Here is a 22,905-nt window from a genome sequence, read left to right as displayed (position 1 = left end):
GCCATCACTGTTTGTTTGAACTCTGTGATAGGACTTAAGCAGATTCTATAAAGTAATCACCTGAAGCTGTCATTCAAACCTCTGGTAAATGTTTTGTATCACAGCTTAAAAACTTCAGAGAAGGCCTGTGTGTTGGTTGTGTTTCCCAGAACATTCACCAGTTAGCACATTTCTACGAATCACCAGCAGGCAACTGTTATCATCCTCCTGATTTACTTCAGCAGGATTACAAAACAAGAAATCAAAGAGCCTAGAAGTTATAAACTTATGCTTAACATCAGTTCTGGAGATAACACCATTCAGTGGGCATGGCTTCTGTCTGATCTTATTTCCATCAGACCAAGACAAGATACTATTTACTATTCTCTCTTTATTCATGTGAGGTACTTTTCAAAATACCTTCAAAACCAAACACTGAGCCATCAAGCCATTGCTTAAATTCAAGCATAATGCCTACATATTAAATTGTTCAGTGATTATATTCAGAGACCTCAAGAGAGACAGTCAGAAAAACATACTGCTGTGTCTGCCCTCTGCTGGCTTTTCTGTATTTCAGTTCTTCCTCTAAAACAAGTTCCTTGACTTAAACGACAGAAAACAGTAACACTGTCACAAATTATACCAAGCACACCTGTGAGCAGTACATTAGTACTCTGGTGCCTGCTTCTGACGAATGATTCAGTGAGCAGCTCTATGTACAGAGATGGATAGACTGACTAACGCACCTTCATGGGAATAAATTTTGTATAAACTTGCACACATTTCCGTTAATTTACAAAACACAACAAAATTTTAAAAAGTGTACTTCACATACTTTGCTGTAAAACAATGCATTTCATTTTGTACATTAACACAATAAAAAAAAAACAACTAGTAAGAGACATTGTAGAATTGAAGAAGTAAAAATTTAAAGAAGTTTCTAAAGTTTACCCAGTAGGCAAAGTCAGTGAAGGATTAGAATGTTCAAGTTACTAAAGTTTATCAAATCATCAACCATAACTTAGCTAATATTTGAAAACTTCAAAGATAATGAAAAACATCATCATAACAACAAGAAAACACACAAACAATGACAAACTTCTCTGCAAATACTTACACTGTATTGTCTGCTCACATGGTATTCAATACTTTCAATGTAAAGCAAACAAATAAAACCGAGCAACAGATAGCAAGGCTACAAATCCACACTGGAGTAGATACAATTTCAAGTGCTGGGATACTTCTTGAATGATAGTGCTTGATCGCTTATTAGCAAGCTTCAGAATAAAGTGAACTAATAGCTACTTCTAATCCATAATAATGGATTCTAATCTACAGTATTGGATGAATCTCTTTCCTATTTGAAAAACTTAAATTAACAAAAGCACACAGATAGCTAGTTAGATTTCAGTTTTGCTGTACATATAGCAGTGAAGGAATGTTTTATTTCAAAGCCTTGGAAAAAAGCACCATCCTCTAAATAGCATGAACCAGACAGTTAAGGGAAGTCATTCACAAACAGGAAGCTTAGCAGAAGCCCTTCTACAACATGCATGTGGTACAGTACATAAGCTGAAATATTACCTATGGAGGAAACAGAAGTTACCCAGATTACTAGAATAATTGGCACAATGATGTAGTAAGTGATCTCGTAGGAATGAAAATAATCATCAAAATAACAATGAACAAATTACTAAGGAGTAGTTTTGTGTGGCCTATTCATATGACAGAGTCTCTTCCTATACTACGTTACTGGGAATTATTCTCATACAGTTATGGCGGTTCCATTCAAATTCCCCATGTAGTCTGGCTCCCAAAAACTTCTATCTAAAAAAATAGCACCTGACTTTCATTAACATTCAATGTCAATTTACAACCCTGCATCCAATTTATATAGAATCACCCAAGTGTGCGAGACAAAGGAACACTGCATGCATTAGTCTGCAGATGAGACCACACCACCACTGCTATCTTTTCAAAGAATGCTTGCTCTTTATCTAGCACTACTGCAACATACAGCTTTGCCATTTACAGGAAGGGGTGACTTGGTTGAATAACAGAAGACAGTCTGTCTGTCATGACAATCCAACTCCTGCATTCTTTTCTAGCTTACGCAGATGTATGGACCGTGTGGTCTGGAAACAGATCAAAGAGGGTTTTGAACACATAGGCACAGCATTCCTTGATAAGCAAGTCAATGACGTGCTTTGCAGTGGATTCTGAAGACAGTACTTCTACATTTTAGGAAAGGGGAAAAAAATTATCATAAACAATGCAGAGCTAGTTAAAAACAGTGAGTTAAAAAAATAAAATTAAATCATGCAGTAAGCTGCTAGGTTCAGTAACATATAGATCTTGTCATGTCATGTAACTTGCTTGTCTATGGAAAATCATCTGCTTGGCAGGAGACTCCTTGTAACATGTCTTTCTTTTGCCTTAAGACAACAGTGGGATTCTTTTCAGCCACTAAAGCTGTTTAAACTGTTACTGTCACGTTTGTGACAGTGTTTTCCTACAGTGTTTTCAGCTCCATGCTACAGATTTTCACATCCTTGAAGCAGAGTGGTTAGGAAAGATACTGGGCTGTCCACCCAAAATTCTTCTCCATAAATAAAGCTTATGGTACAAATAACAAGAAACTAAGATTCCCAGGGGCTACTTGTGGTATTGTCCGTTTTTGGTAAAGCACACAAATAGATTATTCTTACCCCAATTAACCCATAAGCGAAACAGCCAAAATAATCTGAGTGGTACTGAAAAGGGGTTGCAACATGTGTATCTGACTGAAAAATCACCAACTCAATCCCACTGGCACTGGTCATTGTGCAACCATTATTTCCTGTACCTTATTCATACTGCTTTCAAAGAAATTACAATAATGCACAACATTCTGAATGGACATTAGAGAGTAAAAAGCATTTGCTATGACCTGATACAATCCAGGAAAAGGTTCAATGGAAATAAAACGAAGTCATATGAGTCAGGCAAAGTAAACAACAAAGAAATCAGCTCCAAACCACCATAAGACGATTAATCCTAAAGGTAACTTTTTTTTCTTCATTTTATGGCACAGGAAATCATACCAAGCATGATGACACTTCAGTCCAGTGATTCTGCATTAATTTTCCCCAACTTACTCAACAACCACATATACTGTAATGCAATCAAAATACAGCTTGCTGTACAAAACAGTACATAAAAGCATTTATTCAGACTTCCTCATGTTTACAGTTTCCTGCTCAACTTCAATATTCTATTGTATACAATAGGAATAATCTCTAGATGAAATAAAAGCATCCATTGTATTTTGTATTGATGGAAATGAACATGTGGACCAAAAGATTAAGAGGAAGTAGTACAGTGCATTCACTTTGCAGGAGTGAGAATCTTTAAGGCATTACATTAGGAAGATTAATTTCAGAAATTTTATTGCAAAAGGAATATATTGCAGAAAAAAAATTAAAAAAGCCAAAGATTCTGAGAGTAAAATTAGAGATTGAAATGTAACACGTACAGTTCATTACTTGCCAACACAATGGCCAAAATAGCTATTCTTTAGTTTTCCTAACTATGCCTCCTTCAGAGGAAAATTATACAAAGAAAGCAATTTTCACCAAGCATATCCTGAAGGCAGACATTTCCCAGCCAACAATAACACAGACCTCAAATTTTAATTTTTAGTGTTTTAACTCAAGAAAATAGAGGTTTTCATAGTATTTCTTGCTCAGGTACCTAAAAGAGATGTTGGCAGAAGTCATTCTAAAGAATAAAACAAAAGTTTGTACTTTTGTCTATGAAATTTTTACTCAAAGGCAAGCTTACTTCAAATGTAAGCACAAGCATTTTACATGGTTCATTTTCTGGGCCATTTCAACCACTGGCCTCATTACCAAATTCTTGAATTCTTGAATAAAGAAAGTCATTGTTTATTATGATCTGTATGAGCAGCTAGTAATATCTCACTTTTACTAAAGCTGTAAATTTTGTTGAATGGTACAATTACTTATGGAGATGCATTTATTTGGGGTCTGACTGTTACTGTAACATGACTAAATTCCAGAGAGGTCTTTCAAGGCTGATGACTGACAAATCACACACATCCTTTTTCTGTCAAGTGACAAGGCTGGCCAGCAGGCCAACATAAAGAAAACAGACTTAAAACTTGTTTTAGCCTTAGTGACAGATCTGCCCCGTTCAAAAGTTGTTTCAGGTTTATTTAACCTGGAAAAGAAGTTGCATTGTCTTTACCTATTTGTGTCAAATAAAGGAAGTATTAGCACTCACATGAATGAAACGGCACAATAAATGATACATATACACACAACAGAGCCTTCCAGTGGCTCCAAACAAAAAGCAATACACTGACTTGCACTACATGAACACAAACACACAAAATTACAGTTCTATATACATATCAGTCATGCAGCCCTTAGCTATGGCCAGGCAGGGAGTAGATTATAGAAGCGCTGGTGTTCACACACCAACACTATTGAGAAAAATCAATCTTCAGCACACAATCATGAATAGAATTGATCAGTGTAAAACTCCTGAAATACCAATGCATAAGTCCATTATTACACAGTATACTAAATCTGGTAATCAGAAGTTTCTTTCCCCCCTACTGTTAGATTAACAGTTTAGGAAATTTATGGCATCATAACACGACAAAGCAGTAAACATTTAGTGAAAACACTGAACTCAGCATTAACTAAAGTTTTTGTCTTGCAATTATCTTTTTAATTACGGCAGCAGCCTACAAATCTGTAAAATAACCAAAACTTAACAAAAACAACCAGAATAATACAGACTCTCAGAATTCAACTGAACTTTTATAATCAAGTTCTGTAAATGCAGTTACTTCATTACAAACACATACAACAAGAGGTTCCATATTTATCTATAGGAAGAAAACTATCTCTGTTCACTTAAGCTTCATGCCACTGAACATATTCCTCCAGCTGAGTTACCATTCAATATATTATTAACGATGGATTATTTCATACCTTCATCATTAATGCATTGGAAAAACAGAATTAATCAGCACATTTTCAGTGTGCAAAAAATGACCTTTTATACTGCAACCTCTGATCAAAGCCACTTTTTCCATAACAACAGTGGTGGCACAATTGCCTTGGGCTTTAAGTTAACAACAGTATATCAATGAACACCCGAAAACAATATTTTTCATATTTTGTGGTACTGAAGAAGATTTCTGAGTTGGGACAGCTGCTAAATTCAATGATTAGTTGTTTTTCTTTTTAATTCAGCCAAAGAAAACCTACTACTAATTAACTGGTGCACAAAATTCTGTTTTCCTCAGATGTTGGTGACATCAAACTAGAATCAATGAAATCTAAAACCAGTGAGATATCATCCATTTCAGACAAGTTTATTCCCATCTCCACCCTCTGCATGGTATGAAATAAAGCAGCAATCTTAAAATACTGAAAAAAGATAGATTCAGCTACTGTTTAAAAGTGTATTAATGAGATCTAATTATATAAATGTAGCTGTAGATTCTATCAGGTTATTTCACATTCTGTGAAATTACATTTTTATCTAAGATCTAATTTAGTGTTTCTCAGAACTTCCTGTCATTTCTTTTCACATTCATCTCACTTTGCCCAGTACAGCTTAGAGTAAAGAAGACAAAGAACAGTTAAACCTGTAATGTAAATGTAACTAAACAAAACCTTTAATTGGTTTATAACTTCTTTGCTCTTATGTTGGAATTCACTGAAATCTTTGTTAAAATTTCACAAACCTTATTTCAGTCTAAGCTGGATAATAAAATGTGCTAGAAATCTTTTGCAAACTGAAAAAAACTACTGCAGCAATTGAAGTTAGCTACTCCACAACCTCAGTATTGATCAGGACTCAGCAGCATATTGCTTAATTACAGTTCCTGCTTACCTCACTGTAAAAGCTAGATATTTAGCCCTTAAAAGTACCTCAATTCCCTTTAAAATTTTGTGTAGTTTTTTTCTTTTTTAAGCTTTTCTTTACAGAGGAAATTTAATTTCTATGCTCACATTATGTGCTATCAGTACTAAAATTTTAAATAAATGTAATATGCTAACTTAAAGGTCTTTAGCTTTACAATATAAAAACTGGTCACTGGAAATGACTAAAAGCATGAAAATTTATATTTTCCATCTTCAATAAATTAAATATTTTAACTGTTTATCTCACACTATTTACTCTCTCTATTCTTACTTGGGGTTGTTTTTCTGTAACAGAGTTCTGTGCTGTCAAATCAGGAAGCAATCTTCACTGAGTTCAACACAAAGCGAGACGTATTGGATTCTCAATGTTGGCTTTCAAGGTTTCCAGAAACTTTGAGGCCAGTTCATCATCTACTACACGACCATCACTTGAGAGAGTCACTGTCATGAGCTGATGCTGCTTAAGTTTCTCATTCCCTTCTTCATCTTTCACAATCTTGAGCTCTGGTCTTGCTCGACCCACAGCCAGGATGCAGGCCTGTGGAGGGTTTATGACTGCAATGAAATCGTTGATGCCAAACATACCTAGGTTGGAGATACTAAACAAAAACAAAAAGAGTTACCATTAATATCAGAAATATAGACTTTCTTCTTCTAGCAGTTACTCTATCCAGTGATTACTATCAGCTAATTTCTTTCTGATGGCCAATAACTCATTAAGAGCTCTGAACTGGATTTCAGCTGGACACATTCAGATTCTCAGGGATTTGAGTTTTTTTAATTACAACTAAAGCATCTATTTCTCAATTCCTCTTTCTTTGCAGAACTATATCTTTGCATTACACTGTAGCAGACACAACAGCAGTTGCAACACTTTTACTACCTGGGAATACACAGTAACATCCATAGTTCCTTATATTTTCCTAAAACTACAGCTTTTCCAAAAAGGAACTGAATATATTCTAAGATACCACAATGTTACCAAACAAAACAACTCCTGTAATTTCCTGTCCCCATTCCAAACCAAAAATCTTTTAGAGCAAACCTCACAACTTGAAGTTACAATGGCTGCTGATAACCAAGTTGTATGTTTTCGAATACCTAACTATCACAGAGACACAAAAAAGCCTCGTTACACCTTTCTCCCTTGTCTGTGTCACCAGCTGGGAAGCAGTACATAAGGAAGACTGGACCTTCATGATAGCTTGTTTACCAGGGAAAGCTGGCCCACCATATCCTCCTTTCTGTTAGTTCCACTGAAAAAAAGTGGAAAATAAAATTTGTGTGCCCACAGTTATTCTCCTGTAGGCAATTTTTGTTGAAGTCTTTATCCACATCTCTGATGCACCATTTCTATATATGTTTTCTATTGAAGGACTCACAGATTTCCACAACCACTCCCCTCCAGCATGACACAGATACTTACTCCAGGAAGTTGCACCTCAGGCACTTGACTATATATTAGAGCAACATTTCTGCAGAATAGAGTAATTTCTACTATTATTCTCATCACTAACAATCAGCTATAGAAGAACATTAATGAGGAGCATTCAGACTTAGCATCAGAAAACTGGCAAAAGTGAGCTACACTAAAGTTTGTGTAACAAAAACACTGTGACAATCCTGTTTGTCCTAAAATACACTATACTAATTTTTGGAAATTGAAAGTCTTTTAAAGTCAGTTAAGAATTTACTGTGCAACTGTATCACTACATTTACGCAAACATTTAACACAAGTTATTTATTTCCTATACCTAAGATCGCTATCTCTTTTTGCAGTTTATTTTATAGAAAAAATATCTACTGACTACATACAATCTAAATTGTAGCTACACGACTTTGCTATAGCAATTTTTTTTTAATTATTATTATTTTCTTTTTACATTTCAGGAGACATTCTTCTAAAGAATGAATTCAAGACAAACAAGGCATCACTGAATGCTGTGCTACCTCTTCAACAAACCTTTTTAAATATCCGTTTCAAAACGGAGCATATAAACAGGAAATGGAATGGCTGTCTATGTGGGTGGACAGTGATAGGACAAGGGGGAATGGTTTTAAACTGAGACAGGGGAAGTTTAGGTTAGATATTAGGAGGATGTTTTTCACACAGAGGGTGATGACACACTGGAACAGGTTGCCCAAGGAGGTTGTGGATGCCCCATCCCTGGAGGCATTCAAGGCCAGGCTGGATGTGGCTCTGGGCAGCCTGGTCTAGTGGTTGGCAACCCTGCACATAGCAAGGGGGCTGAAACTCAATGATCATTATGGTCCTTTTCAACCTAGGCCATTCTATGAGTCTATGATAAATATCCAAACTACAGGACGGAATCAAAGTAAAACAAACAACCAAAAACATTCTTACGCAATTATGAAAAAAATAGGTGCAAAAACAAACGTCAGAACTGTCTTGGTACAAAAAACTTAAGTGTCTCAGCAGGCTCTAGTGAATTTAACTTGCTGAAGACCTGTCCTAAGACAATAATTTCCCTTATATGAGGCACTTGGTCTAGGCTCATAGCCATCTATCATAATCATCCTACGGAGTTTCATCCTAAATAGATCGCTATTTTAAAAGGTAATGCACTGACACTTCATAGAATCTCTGAGAATAAAGCAATTCTAAATCCACACTGCTTATATTAAACGCTGCCAAGGAGTGTTACCTGAAAGATCCTCCCTGGTACTCTTCAGGTAGCAGCTTTCCATCTCTTGCTTTCTTTGCTAGAGCCTAAGAAAATGCAACAAGAAAAAAGAAGAGAGAGGAAAGAAATTCAAGCGTTGTAACACTCGCATTATTTCTACTTCATTAAGACATTTTATGTAATGTTCAAGCACAAAAAAAAAGTCACCTGATTTTGGTGAGCACTGTAGTGACACTATTTGTAATTGCAACGATCAGTCAGAGAAGACCAGGACACAAATCTTCATTTTTCTAATTATGCTGGCGATTCAATATAAGTTCACTGGACAAACCTTGCTCCAGCTTTCAAAACAAAAGCAACCGTTTTTTCTCTGTAGTGTTTTTAATATAACAAAAATAATCTAGTGATATACTGATAAGACAAATACACAATATTGCCCTCAACATAACTGTAGGAAAAAATACCATGTAGCACTTCAGAAATTTCTGTTTGCATTTTCCTTCTGGTTCAAAATAATAAAAATAATTAGAGTTTCCAAGTGGACTCCATGAATATTTACACATGTTCTAGAGATTTTTTGAAGTGCCTTCTAGGAACCCTCTCCTCCACAGATGTGCTATTCAGGAATCACAGGTATATCCTATGAATATCCTATCCCCAATGATATCCTATGAATATCCCCAAGAGGGCATTGCTATGAACTCTCATACCCCCTCTTCCCTGCAACACTCTCAAAGAAATCTCTCTATGCTTTCCAGGAGTTTTCCAAAAGCATTTCAAGCTTTTTCCATAAGCTTTCTAGCAGTCTTCCTCCATCCCCCACCAATAGACTTAATTTCCACAATTTTCCATGCAACTTCAGAGAAATGCTTTCTAGGAAGTCTGTTTTCTAAAAATTTTCCACATATTTTCCAAACTTCCACATCCCAACCACATTCCACAGCAATTGCCCCAACGTACTTTCCCAGTTTTGTGAAATAAACAAGAGGCATTACTTTTGGAGCAACCTATGAAAATAAGCTTACAAACAACGTATTCATAAGTACTCCTTCACAGCATGACTTATTTATAACCTCCGTCAGTCATAACAGAGAGTTCAGTTTTCCCCAGTACAACTTGATTGCCAATTAACAGCAAAATAGCCACGTCTAAACTTATCTTTATAGTCAGTTAATACTGACTATAAAGATAAGTTTAGACGTGGCTATTCTGTTCAGTTAAAATCCTTGTGTTTTTAGAATACTTTCTTACATAGGACTTTATATAATTAAGCATTAGCTTAATACTTCTTAATTACTTCTAAGGTAATCATACTTTTGTTTTACCAATTTACAACTGTACAATATTTCAGAATTATAAAACCACCATCATAATTGATTAGTGATATAATACAGCTCCTAGTGTAACATTATTACTTATCCATGTAAATTTATGAGTTTTACTGCGACATGAAAAGGGATCAATCCATGTGACAACTATAACTACTAACCAACTCATTATCTTTGCGGAAGTTTATTTGATAATGATTCTACCTCCACCCACATGCAAGCAAAAAGAAACCAATTCCATCATAGTTTCCATTTATGATCAGTTGCTTTTATCATTTTTTATCATTGCTTAATGATAGAATTGCTTAATTCTTTTGATGGGTATTTTTCATAAGAAATAAAATCTTGGCACATCCCCTTGGCCTCCTTCACAAGGCAAGGCCAACTTGCACATGCATGGCAACATCCATGACATTGTTGATCTTGTTAAATAATATCTTCTTTTTATACAAACGTTCTGAAAGGCCACAGTAGTCTAACAATTACAGTGGTTTCAACTTAGAAATAAACAAGAAGCTTAAAGGAATTTCATTCTAACAAACTGCCCACTAAATAATTCAAGCTTATATCAAATTCTGAAAAAGTTTTCAAAAATTCTCTTACTATGAATTTAAAAAGTTAAAAGAATCACAGAATCACTGAATGGCTTAGGTTAGAGGGGACCTTAAAGATCATCTAGTTCCAAATCCCCTGCCATGGGCAAGGTTGCCAGCCACCATATCAGGTTGCCCAGGATCCCACCCAACCTAGCCCTGAATGCCTCCAGAGATGGGGCATTTACAGTCTCTCTGAGAAGCCTGTGCTAGCACCTCACCACCCTCTGAGTAAAAAATTTCTTCTAAACATCTAACCTAAATCTCTCCTCTTAAGTATAAACCCATTCCCCATGTCCTATCACACTATCAGACTGTAAACAACCTCCTTCTTGTAAGCTCCCAAAAGAGTACACTGACTATTATTTTAGGCTTTCATTCATCTCTGAACAACTACTGAACTAGAAGGTAATAACTGTGGGAATATGTTCACACAATAGGGTCAATTTGAGCATATCTGCAATTGCGTATCTGCAATTGCACTGAGTGATGAAAAATGAAAAATACGCTATTAGAATGCGTATGGCCTGGAAAGAAGTTCCAGAATTAACATAAGCAATGTACAGAAAGAATGCACCTATCAAAACAGAGTGAGACTGGCAGAAAAACAGACACAGTTTCCCAGTTTGTGTCTCCCCGTCTGTGTGAGAGGTATTTATTTCAATGTTTTATAGGAATCTTTTTCTGTTATAACTTTATTAGTTCCTTTCTGGCAGTTTAGACTTATAATTAGTTAGACTTATAAAACACAGCTTGTGTCCCTTTTCAGGACAGTTTCATGCCCCAGCAGCTACTTTCATTGCATTCCTGAGATAATGAAGGTCTTAAACGACCTCACTCATTAATGACACTAATAATGGCACTCATTAAATGACAAAGAAAAGCTCAGATTGGTGCATTTCAACATTCACTGTATTTTAGCCTGCCATAAAACATTTCTTCTATGGCTGGCAACAACTGCCAAGAGTTCAAGTCACTAATGGGCACCTAGCCTATGCAAAATACTGCTCATTAGTACAAGGAGCTTAATGTTATTTTTGGAGTGACATTCTCAGCTGTATATTGAAAAGCTGTGGATAACGCACAGAGCGTAACAGAAGCAGCTACAAACAGATCTCTGGGATAAGAAGCAAAAAACCTCAAATTCAAAAATTGACAATATAGAAATGACCTTGTGAGGATTACTGAAATACATCAATAGCAATAAAATACTGAAGTCAACAGAGGTTTATTTTTCAAACAGCCTAGCCCAAATGCAATTAAATAACATGAGGGTTAAGTTATGGTTAAAAATAAACAGTTGCAAAATTAATAATAAACCTAAGAAACAGTGTTAGATCCATTTCAAAACTGCTTTTCTTGAAATTGATGTGTATCTGGGTTATGTTTCATTTTCCACTACAAGAAACTACACAGCTATTATACTCCTCAACTTACTATATACTCAAGTCCTACCTTTGCAGAGGCAGCAATTTCCTGTATTCCTTTGGCAGGAACATCTTTTATGATTGGTGTAATGAGACCTCGGTCTGTTGCCACAGCAATAGAAATGTCAATGGAGTGCAGCTGCCTGCAGCTTTCTCCATCCCACGTTGCATTCACATCTGGCATTTGCTAGAAAAAAAAAAGGAAAAAAAAGACAGCTGGTAAAAGAACAGTGGTGCAATCAGTTATCAAGAAAAAAGGAAAATCCTGTAAGACACATAGCTAGACAGACACATGCATCCACCCAATTAATTAGTGCATCAGAGTGCTGTCTGTAAACAAAGGCAAAAAAACAAGTCACATCTGTCATCAGGACTGCCACAAGCCAGAAAAGAAAGTAATACAACGTACATTATTAGTTTGATTTAAACTGACTTTGTCAAGAAGTATGAATGTATACTCCAGGAGCTGAAAATATGCAATTTCAGGGGATCCAGCTACTTTTTTTATTTGGTACTAATGGAAAACTAACAAATTAACAAAAAACCTCCAGATTCCTTCAAAAGTCACCTTACAAACACTCAGCACACAAGCTACAAAGCAGTGTTATTTCTCCCCCTAAATAAATCACGGGACATTAACTTGAAAAGTGCAAAAAACTCAGATTGTTCTGTATTCACGTGTTATTTTCCAGCCTTATCTCAAGTCTGACTCTTAACAGTAGAGGCTACAGGGTATGCTGCATGTACACTCAGTGTTACTGGGATGAAGTTCTGCTAACTTGCTTCGAAAGCCTTTCTGTGCAGACTCACAGAGAAGATTCAAATAACATTTACTGATAATTTTAATGAGGTTTCTGAGTTTACCATATAAAGACAAGTCAACTCATTGAAAAAAAAAAAGCAAACAAAACACATAGGTGAAGTATCAAGTAACTGGTCAGAGATATTGTGCAGATACTTCTTTCACAAAGATTTGTATTAAGTGATCTTAATGAAACTAGGAAACTGAAAATTGACATCATATTGCAGGAGAAAAAGTAAGGGAGGAACATTCAGATAAGCTCCATTCATTGAGATGCTAATTAACACTGTCATGTCACAATTTCTTTAATAGAAAAAAGGGAAGAAAAAAATCAACTGCAAAGCTCAATAAAATAAAATCTAAATTACACCTAGGTAAACGTTGGAATTAGAAGATTACAAATGAAGAGCAAGTGAATTGTCAAGTAATTAAAACATCCTTAAAACTGGTTGACAAGGGTTGTGCTGTAAATATTAGAATTTATATTTTTTAAAATTAAGACAGTTTCCTGGAAGAAAAAAAAAGTCTAATTATTTCAACTTCACGCAAGAAAATGTCTAGATGCATTACATAGGAAATTAGATTATCTCATCAATGCATAAGTAATATGGCTTTATCATTTTATATGAATCAAAGCAGATACTTTCCATATGTAGATTTTTAATAACATATGTATGCTGCTCTTCACGTACACGTAATGTAAGTCTATTACCAACTTGATTTGAATTTTGAATTTATTTTAATCAGAGTTACTATCTTAGATTTACTATTTCAGATACATTCCTATGTAAGATTTTTCTGTTAAAAAAAGAAGAAAAGTAAATAATCAAAATGAACCTCCATGTGGAAAAGTGAATATTAGAAATATTACCCCTAACTGAAAGCCAACTGTGTAAAGTTACAAAAGGAAACATTATTGAAATCAGAAAAGATAAAATAATAATTCTACAACAAGTTATCATGGAAAGTAATAGTTTTTGTGGAACTGTAAAACCCTCTGCTTCCTTTGTCCTCGGTGACTAGGACACATATTCACACCAAGTATCAGCATTTAATATAGCACAACAACATAAAGTGAATAGCAATGCAAAATTACTTGAGAAATCTTATTTTGATTTACTATCTGTTCCATCACCATGTTGAAACAATCTTTTACAGCGTTATGAGAACTGAAATAAAATTAGCATATGTCCATGGGAGTAGCTCCTTAATTTCCTCCTTCGGGTTTTAAATAGTTAGAACAGTCCTGTCAGAAGAGAAAAATGGCTCTCACCCTTTCTGATGTTTTTATCTTATTGCGAGGTAATGCAACTAAGTAGAAACCTCACATGTAAGTTTTAGAAGCTGTTGCTCAAACAATGCCATGATATAAGAGAGTTTACCCTTCATTCGCCATATGGCTCTGTGTGTGATCACTGTGTAAACAGGGAGGTATGGGTAACAAGTCCACAGCAATACCACATTGCTTCAAAATCTGTGTTCGTTCATTGTCACATATAAGTATATTGCCTTGATAGCAAGGGCAAATTCCACAGGGATTCTTGAGAATCTAGTGTGGATTCCTATCAAGTTATCTTATTATAACAGATCTATTTCAGCTAAGAGTGGTCACTAAACAGCAGTATTGTTTCCTCCTGAACCTCACAAATACTGGCCATCAGATTAGTCAGGGCTCGTATCTCTGACTTATTCTAAAATTAAATGTAAACTGAACTCAAAACAAACACTCCACATTCAAGTAAAATCATAACAATTCCTTTTTTTCATAAATTTAGAAAATGAATAATTTCATATTTTTCCAAGTGATTTGGCACCCTCTGGACTCAGATCTTCAAGGCATAGGAGTTCTTCTGAAGAATCATTTCTGAAACTTTTCAGTTTCAGAAATCTAAGAGGTACTGGCAATGTCTTCTAAGCAGAATAACTGACAAATTGGAAGGCAATGCATCTAGTTCCACACAAAAAACAGGCAAGTACCTTACCAACACTGTGAAGCATATAGCTCACCATGTAAAGAGTAGGTACTATTGAAATATAGAATCTTAACTTCGGGATGTATTGCAATAGTTGAACTTTTACACTGACAAAGGGAACAAACAACAACTTTCAGAAACAAGCAAAGATTGGTTCCCTTAAGAACATTTAATTCAAGTGACCAAGTACGTCACTGAAATACGTCTGAGCTAATACACAACACAGGTGTAAGACTTCAATAAATATTTGTTTAAAACTTTAAGAAAAAAAAAAAGATAACCAAATACACTATCTTGCCAATTGTCTCAGCCTGCTGACAAAGCATCAACTGCTATATCACCTGCAGAGTTTCTGCTCATAACTGTTCTATGAGGACCATTACCAAAAAACTCACTTTTACATTCCGCAGTATAGACAGTGTGGAGAATTCTACCTACATAGCTCAGAACTAACACTAAATGACAAAGTATTTGAAGCTTTGCTATGATTGCATCCCTATCTCCACATAGTCTTACAAAATACTTGTGTCTTTTGCAGTTTACTATAAAATGTATTAAAGTCAATTGTTCACTTACCTTGAGAGTAACTGCGGCTGCCTTGATAATAAAATCATTTACAGATACTTTAATGTCATCTGAAAAAAGAAAAAGAAAAACACCACTGCCTTTAAGATGTGTTTAGCAGACTTGTGTGATGACAAGATTCCAGTAAATCAGTAGATTTGCTTCTTAGAAACAGTGCCAGAATGTAACTCATCTTTATTATCATAGAAGTGAGAACTCTTTTCCTCCTCTTGGAACAAAAGGAATATCAGGAACGAAAAGTCTCCTCAGCATAGACATTCCTTCTAGTTTTTGATATAAAGTCAGAGCAGTCGGAAACTTGAGTATTACTACTCATTCCTATGAGAAGTAGTCCATGTGTGGTTTATGTCTTTTGTATTTACTTTCCACGTAGAAAAGTATTGTAGGATCTAAATACACAAAAACAACATTGCATGCTACTAATCTTCATGTACTTTCATGCATAAGCTGGAATAATTGCAAAGGTCAGCTTTTATTCAGCCATGATTTAAAGGTATGTCATTCTCCAGTTACCCTTGAGGCCTTCTAATGGAAGAATTATGAAGGTGAAAGCATCTGTGAATCCTTAAATTGAGTTAACAATACATTTTAAACTAAGCTGCAAAATAACATGCAAGTAAGCAAGTTAATTAAGTAAAGAACAATACTATATACAAAAAAGGTAGCATTAGCTACAAGCATGCAAAATAACCTCCACAGGACTTGATTGTACGTGAGCATAAGAAACACTGCATATAATTTATTGCATTTGTTTTCTTCCCCTAAAATTTGGAAGAAGGGATAGGAATGATTGCTATATATGTGCTGCATTATTTTTCATGAAGGTTTTAGGACTGAAGTACTGACTGCAGTCATGACTGGCAACAGAAGTAAAGCCTACAGATACAGTGTAGAATATTCCATACTTGCTATAGAATGATCATGAAGATATATTATATTTACACAATATTAAATACATAATTCTCATAATAAATAAGGTGAATTTCTCAGCTGCCATTATGACAGCTGTCAGCCAAAAAAAATAAAAAAACAAGAAGCAAAACTACTTATTTTTTGAGAATGTTTTTTGGCATTTAGTACACATACCTTTAAGAATGCTTCTGCGAAGTTAAAGTCATTTATAGGGAACTGTTAAGTGAATTTCTCTTACATGATCATTAATTTTGAGGAATTAATGAAGTGCCACATAATTGAATAGCAATATGTGCCACAAATAGCAATTTGTGTGTCAGGAGAAACCTAGAATTCTAACATAACAGCATGGAATTTGCACTGATGCATCTACATATCAGACAAATCAGTCATAAAGGAGTACAATTCAAGGAAGTTCATCTGATAATATTTTACCTCAAATAATCAAAAGTTCATAGTATGGATGGCAACTAACCATTCCCATGACAATTTTGTATGTCACTTCTTATGGCCTGCTAGTGCTATTTACGTGCTTAAGGCTGATATAATATCAACACTGCATATTTCTTTTACATTAACATTTGAGTAAAATGTTTAAAAAATAAACAAAGATCAAGTAGATCTGGCTCTCAAGTGCTCTGGCTCCTCCTGCATTCAAAACTAGTCATTCTAAACTCCAGTGAAAGGGAAGCAGCTCCTCTTCATCATCTAGAAAATGGGAACATGTCAGTTTAATTTGATTTAGGATCTCACAAATGAAAAATTAAGCATGGGCTTGTCATACAACAATAAGCTTCCAATTCTACACCTCTACACCATTCTACAGCTCTCTGTGACACGAAATGGATGAAAATACATTCACAGGATAGCCACAGGAACAGCAAATGACTACGTGTCTTACACAGTGATGCCAAAGCAAAAGATCTCTGTACTGCGATACCCGCTGGAAAAGACAACCTCAGTTCCTAGAGGTACCTGTATGCCATGGAATAATTCCATGGAAGACTAAAACAAACAAATCAAATACAAACAAACAAAAAAACCCAACCCCACCATCCACAGCTATATGTAGCTCGATTTACCATGAATACTAGTGAACCTTGCCTTGAAGACAAGAAAATTACCCTTTGAATTCTGCTAGCATTGGCATTCAGAAAATTTACAGATGGGACAGTAAGATCCCAAAGATCCAGGCAATTATAATACAATTTTTTCAGAAAAACAAAAGAAAACAACACACCACTATCTTCTCTTGTGATGCTTAAAAAAAAAAAAATAATCAAAGGAACAAAGAAAGAAAACACACAAGAATAAATGAAGATGACTAAATGGCAACACCAATAATTTTTTTGTGTTGTCACTGAATGATTTCCATACGACTTGCCTAAGGAATATCTACTTGTGGATCATCACCCAAAGCTGCAACAATAAAAATTACTTTGAGATTATTAAGTTACAATGTGTCACTGGTCATAAGTATTTGAAACTAGATTTTTTTTTTTTTTTTTTAAACTTGACGATTGTCTTGAGTGACTACAGAACTGTACAGAAAGGTAGTAGTTTTCAGTGCTTGGAATCTCAGGGCAATGTACACATTTTCGTGCCCCTTATTCTTACATGCAAAGTACTCACTGCATAGTGTGCATTAAATAACTTATTAAAAAAATAATGTTTTGCCTCATCATACAGTCACTAAACAAAGGGCCTTCAGACACTTCTTTTTAGCTGAAGTAACAGGTTTTGCATGAGGCTATGAAGCATACGTGGACACGTCTACTTCGTCAAACAGAATTAAGTAGTTGCTCGTGTAGCCTAAACTACTGCAGTGCAGAAAATTAAATTTCATAAAGTGGAATGAACAAGAAAATTAAATTTACAAAGCAGCAGAAATATAATCTGAGTGCCTGGAATAGATTCCAAACAACGTGGGTATTGAAAATTCAAGTTTTGTAAAAATTAAGCTATTCTTACACCAGCATTATAAACTGAAGCTATCAAAAGATAAATTAATCAATATTTTCCTGATTTGATTTGAAAAGGGATTTGTTCCTGTAAAAATGGAAATTAATTTTAAAGCTATGGCTAATCAGTTTGGCTGCAACTGACAAAACAGATATTGACCGATATCAACCGATTTCCAGTATATAAAATATATCACATGTGAAGAATATTCAACATAGAAACATAGAGCCAATAGAATCATTTTCAAGCAGTGAAGTCAAACATATCTCATGGTCATTTTGACTCATTTATCAGGTTCTACCTCAAAAACAAATATGATGGCTGCTCTGAAAGTAATGCTTCCTATTTTATGTTGGCCCACTATGTGAGAGGCAGATATTGGTAGTATGGCAGTAAAGGTTGAACCTTCTCAACACTATTCAGCTACATTTTCTTGTCATGCAAGAGATGGCAACAGAGGGGCATAGCTAATGGTTTATGTTGTAGTTTCCATTAAAATAAATAAGAAGCATTATTTTTGGAGGAACCTAAGTAGATTTACTGAGAAAGCTACTTCTCCTGAAGAGCTAAACTTCATTCCTCAATGGATTAGAATTCGTTGGAGTTCCATGGACAAAAATGAAATGCAAGACAAGCAGGCACCACTTCCTGCCTCAGCCCTGAAACTGCTTCCTACATTTGTGGCATCACCTTAATTGAGCTCATGTGACTATTTCACAGATTTGACAGCAAAACAGATGAGTGGATTGGGACAGCTTAGAATAATTCATTTTTTTTCAGAGGGAATGAAGGTACTACAGAGGCATAAATATGCAACACACATCTTCAACTGCTCAATTCAGCTCTTCTGTGAAGAAAAAGGTATCTGAAATTTATAAACTAAATTTCTCCAAGTAGGTTAGGAGATATGAGAAGATGTGACTGAAAAAGCACAGTGAATTTATTCATTAATTTTTCCCCTCCAGTTTACCTGATCTGTGTCAGAGATATGACCTTGCTTAAAAAACCAAAAACAACTACATAGTCTGATAGCAAAACTGCTCAGCAATCTTCTCTCTGATCTTGATTATTCCATTACAGTCTTTATTTTTATTTTAGAATAAGAAGCTTATAAACATAAAGAAGAAAAAGATTTACATTCAGGATTTTTTGTTGTTTGCTTTTACGAAGTCCAAGAAAAAAATATAATCTTAAACTTTCACAACATTTTTTGTGAAGTCATTTCAGTGAATACAAGTTGAGACAAAAAGGGAAAACTTTGTTATTTTGTCTAAAGTAAAAATATTTTAATATAAAACATTATGAAAGTTGGGATTTCTACTTTACATATATTAAGGTCTTAATCCAATGTGCATTTCAAAATTATCCAGTTCTCTGTGTGAAAGATTTCTGTACACCTATCAGCTTAACATAGTTTTAAGCACACATGCAAGTTTCAGTGAAAGATATTTACCACATCTTACTCACATGAATACCATTACTCTGTCTTCAAGGGGAATTTACCACATGCTGGCTGGTATGGGCTAAGAACTTTCCTTACAGTGGATAATGCCATTTTCAACTACATTTTTTTTCAGTAAATTCAGTGAACAAGCCAGCAAAACCAAAAGCTTTATAACAATGTACCTGGAAGGATAGTTCCTGCATTATGAATGTATTTTAATTTGAAGCTTCCCCCGTTATCCTGCATGGATAACTTGAATTTCAACTGTAAAGAAGCTAAGTATTGCTGTATTTGGATGGAATGAAAGAAAAAGGTAGCGGACAACACAGTCCTCTGCAGCTGTCTACAAAGTATCACATTACTCAGCAAAGTAACAGCTCTATTTTCTTGTATCTTATTGGAATTGGATAACTTGTCAAGATACCATAAGATCACAGCTCAAGTCCGATATACATTACACCAAGAAAGATTATTTGAATGTATCATGTTCTGTCCATAGAAAAATCAACACTTACTGGACATGAGATGATGTGAACAAGACAAAGTACACACTAATAACCATGTGTTAAATCACTAACCTTTAGCCAATTCACTTCTCAATTTCAAAATAGCATCAATGTCACAGTCAGCAGCAGCGTATGCATGAGGTATAGTAGTTTTAGACTCTGTTAATCTCTTCGCAATAACTCTTCGGATGTTGCTAGCTGGTATTTCTGTGAATGTACCCTGAAAGAAATCACGTGCTACACACTAAATATCAAGAAAACAAATAAACATTCCCCTCTGCTGCAACAGAACTCCAGTCTCAATGCACATTGAGCACCTCGAGATCAGATATACATTCCAACTACTCAAAGTAATATACTTAAGATCAGTGAGTGTTCTAGTCTATTCCACTGAATTGTGATTAACAGCATAGAATTAGTCCTACTTATTTTTTTCAAGAAGTCTCTAGAATATGCCCAAGTATTCAGGCTTGAGTTCTCAGGGTATACAAACACTCATCTTCACCTGCCAGATCTTACGTATTGCTTGAATATTTAAATAGTAGAGTATTTCCTAAGCAAGCTACTGCTTTTTCAGTTCCCAGAGCAGTCACTTCAGATGGTTTTCACCGCAAATCTTCCTTCTTACTCTTCCAAATAAATTCAGTAATTTTTCAATGCAAACTTTTTCTCACCTTCTTCATGGAAGCAAGTCTTTTTTTTTTTTTTTTAATTGACTGAAATATCAGTGAAGACAGAAAGAAAGAAAGAAATCTTTCTTTCAGTCCTGGAAATTTCACATCACTACCTAAGCAGCAGTGGCAATATTTACCTCTTACAACGCTGAGGACTTAAAAGAAACATTACCGGTGCAGCAGGTTGTCCTGGTGTAGAAACTGGTGGAATCATTGGCCTTGGATAAGCAGAAGCCACAGCTGTTGCTGGCAAAACAGAAGGCACTGCAGTAGGCTGAGAAGTAGCTGGAGAAACCACAGGTTTCAATTCACTGGGTTTACCCTTCTGCTTCCCTTGCAGAAGTTTGAGAGCATCCCTGGTGATTAAACACAATGAAATATTGAGAAAGATAAAATAATTTCAAAAATCCCCAAAGGGTTGCTATTCCATCACTAATTCTAATTGATTAGCAACCTTCCTTTGTGCATTTATCCATGTATCAGTCATGGATCACCGCTTTATGCTCCAGATCTGATAACACAATCTTGTATCATTTACCCTATGTGATCCTCTATCACTTCATGAAGCCATCATCACCACAGCACAAATGCTTACATACATAAAAGTTTATTACAAACTGGCAGAGAAAATGTAAAAGAAATCTAAAAATCAGACCACTGACAGCCTTAGAATGGCTTCTAAACTTAAGACACTAAACAAACATATTTCCAAATTCATTAATTACTGCTTAAGCAAGAATCTATTCGAGTAAGAGTTAACAGTTTATATGGCATTCAATTTTTGTAAAGGGACAGAATCTTAGAACAACACTAAAGGCTCTGTATTTTTTTCCTAACAATTTATCACTCCAGAGTCAAGAATTAAAATCTGAAAAGCTCCACTTTCTATACAGTACCTGTTTACTCCTCAATTATTTGCTTTAATTTATTCTTCCAGCCCCACTAGATGTTTCAATTAATACTAAGAGAAAAAAGGTCTGAAGTCAGGATGTAAATTCAATGTGAAAGTTATTCCCTACTTTCTCAAATTTACACACTAGCTAAAATTTGTTTTAAAAAATAATGCTTTAGGATTTAACATAACTACTACATGAAGGGAGAAGAAATTAAATTCCACTGAATGAAAATCATCCTCTACCATTACAATTTTACACACACACACACACAAAGAAACTACATGATGTAATGTAACTTTCCTAGTTAACATACTGGAAGCTACCAAAATTTACTCAAAAGTTTTAACTTGGCAATCATAACAGAGACCATCTGTTCATTATATCATTCCCATATTACACAGAATAAAGCTTCAATAACTTTTTATATATTTAAAGTGAAGAAAATGCTTTAAAATTACTTCAATGCATTATGCATATGGCATAAAAAACAGATGGTCTTACCTATCATAACTAAATCAAAATGCTTTAATGATTTTGGTGACTGCTAGTGCATTAACTGAAATCTTTATTGTGAAAATTGAGCTTATTTTTAGACTAAAATTTACACTTGACAATTTTTGAAACTCATGCAAGTCTGAGATTTACTATTTATTTTTTACAAAAAAAACATTACTCAACTGATTATGAAAACCAGGCACAGCAATGTTTTATGACTGTTATGTCTGCAAGACTGAGAGCTCAAATAAAAGAGTTGGAGGAACACATCAAACAGATTTCTGCACAACGTCGAAGAGATATTTCATTAGAACTGCAATGAAAAAAAAATCGCTGTCCCTTTCTAATTACTCTAAAAAATCCCTATCAATACAGGACAATAATGGAGAATGATGAGAGGGAGAGGTAACAAACACGAAAGAGAGTAGCCCAAAATCCAGAAAAGATATCAGAGCTTAGTGAACATCCGTTAAACAACAGAATTTTATACCAAACTGTTATTATTAGTAGTATTCAAATTCTGCACCTCTTCAGTTTAATCGCTACTACAGAAACATGCAGACTAACACTTTGCACTTTATCACATTAGCTAAAATTCAATGAATGGCCAAAGTAAACTGTGTTTTGTGCTCAAAAGCCAAGTTGTGTGAAATCGACAAGGTAGAGGATATAAACACTGAAGATCCAAATGTTGGCAACATGAGATGCACAACATCGGCATATTCATGGAAGACTTCGT

The 22,905-nt window shown here is 35.0% G+C and overlaps 1 protein-coding gene across 2 annotated transcripts in view; it reads right to left on the bottom strand.

Annotated features, from left to right (window-relative positions):
- Positions 1–919: 919 nt before the first annotated feature.
- The window catches only part of PDHX (pyruvate dehydrogenase complex component X), a 43,094-nt gene continuing 21,108 nt past the window's right edge, over positions 920–22,905 (bottom strand). Inside the window, exons 6-11 of one of the 2 annotated variants that reach the window (XM_090140774.1) lie at positions 20,948–21,131; positions 20,174–20,321; positions 15,269–15,327; positions 11,946–12,104; positions 8,591–8,655; positions 920–6,523 (exon numbers count right to left, since the gene is read on the bottom strand). In XM_090140774.1, coding sequence (XP_089996900.1) covers positions 6,259–6,523; positions 8,591–8,655; positions 11,946–12,104; positions 15,269–15,327; positions 20,174–20,321; positions 20,948–21,131 — 880 coding nt within the window. In that variant the 3' untranslated portion in view covers positions 920–6,258. The remainder of the gene's footprint in view (positions 6,524–8,590; positions 8,656–11,945; positions 12,105–15,268; positions 15,328–20,173; positions 20,322–20,947; positions 21,132–22,905) is intronic. The other variant, XM_031593335.2, reaches the window with a different exon arrangement.

This window comes from Phasianus colchicus, chromosome 5, assembly GCF_987193195.1.
Source record: "Phasianus colchicus chromosome 5, bPhaCol1.hap1.1, whole genome shotgun sequence".
In the NCBI taxonomy this organism is placed as follows: Eukaryota; Metazoa; Chordata; class Aves; order Galliformes; family Phasianidae; genus Phasianus; species Phasianus colchicus.
This window is presented reverse-complemented; position numbering and strand designations above follow the sequence as displayed.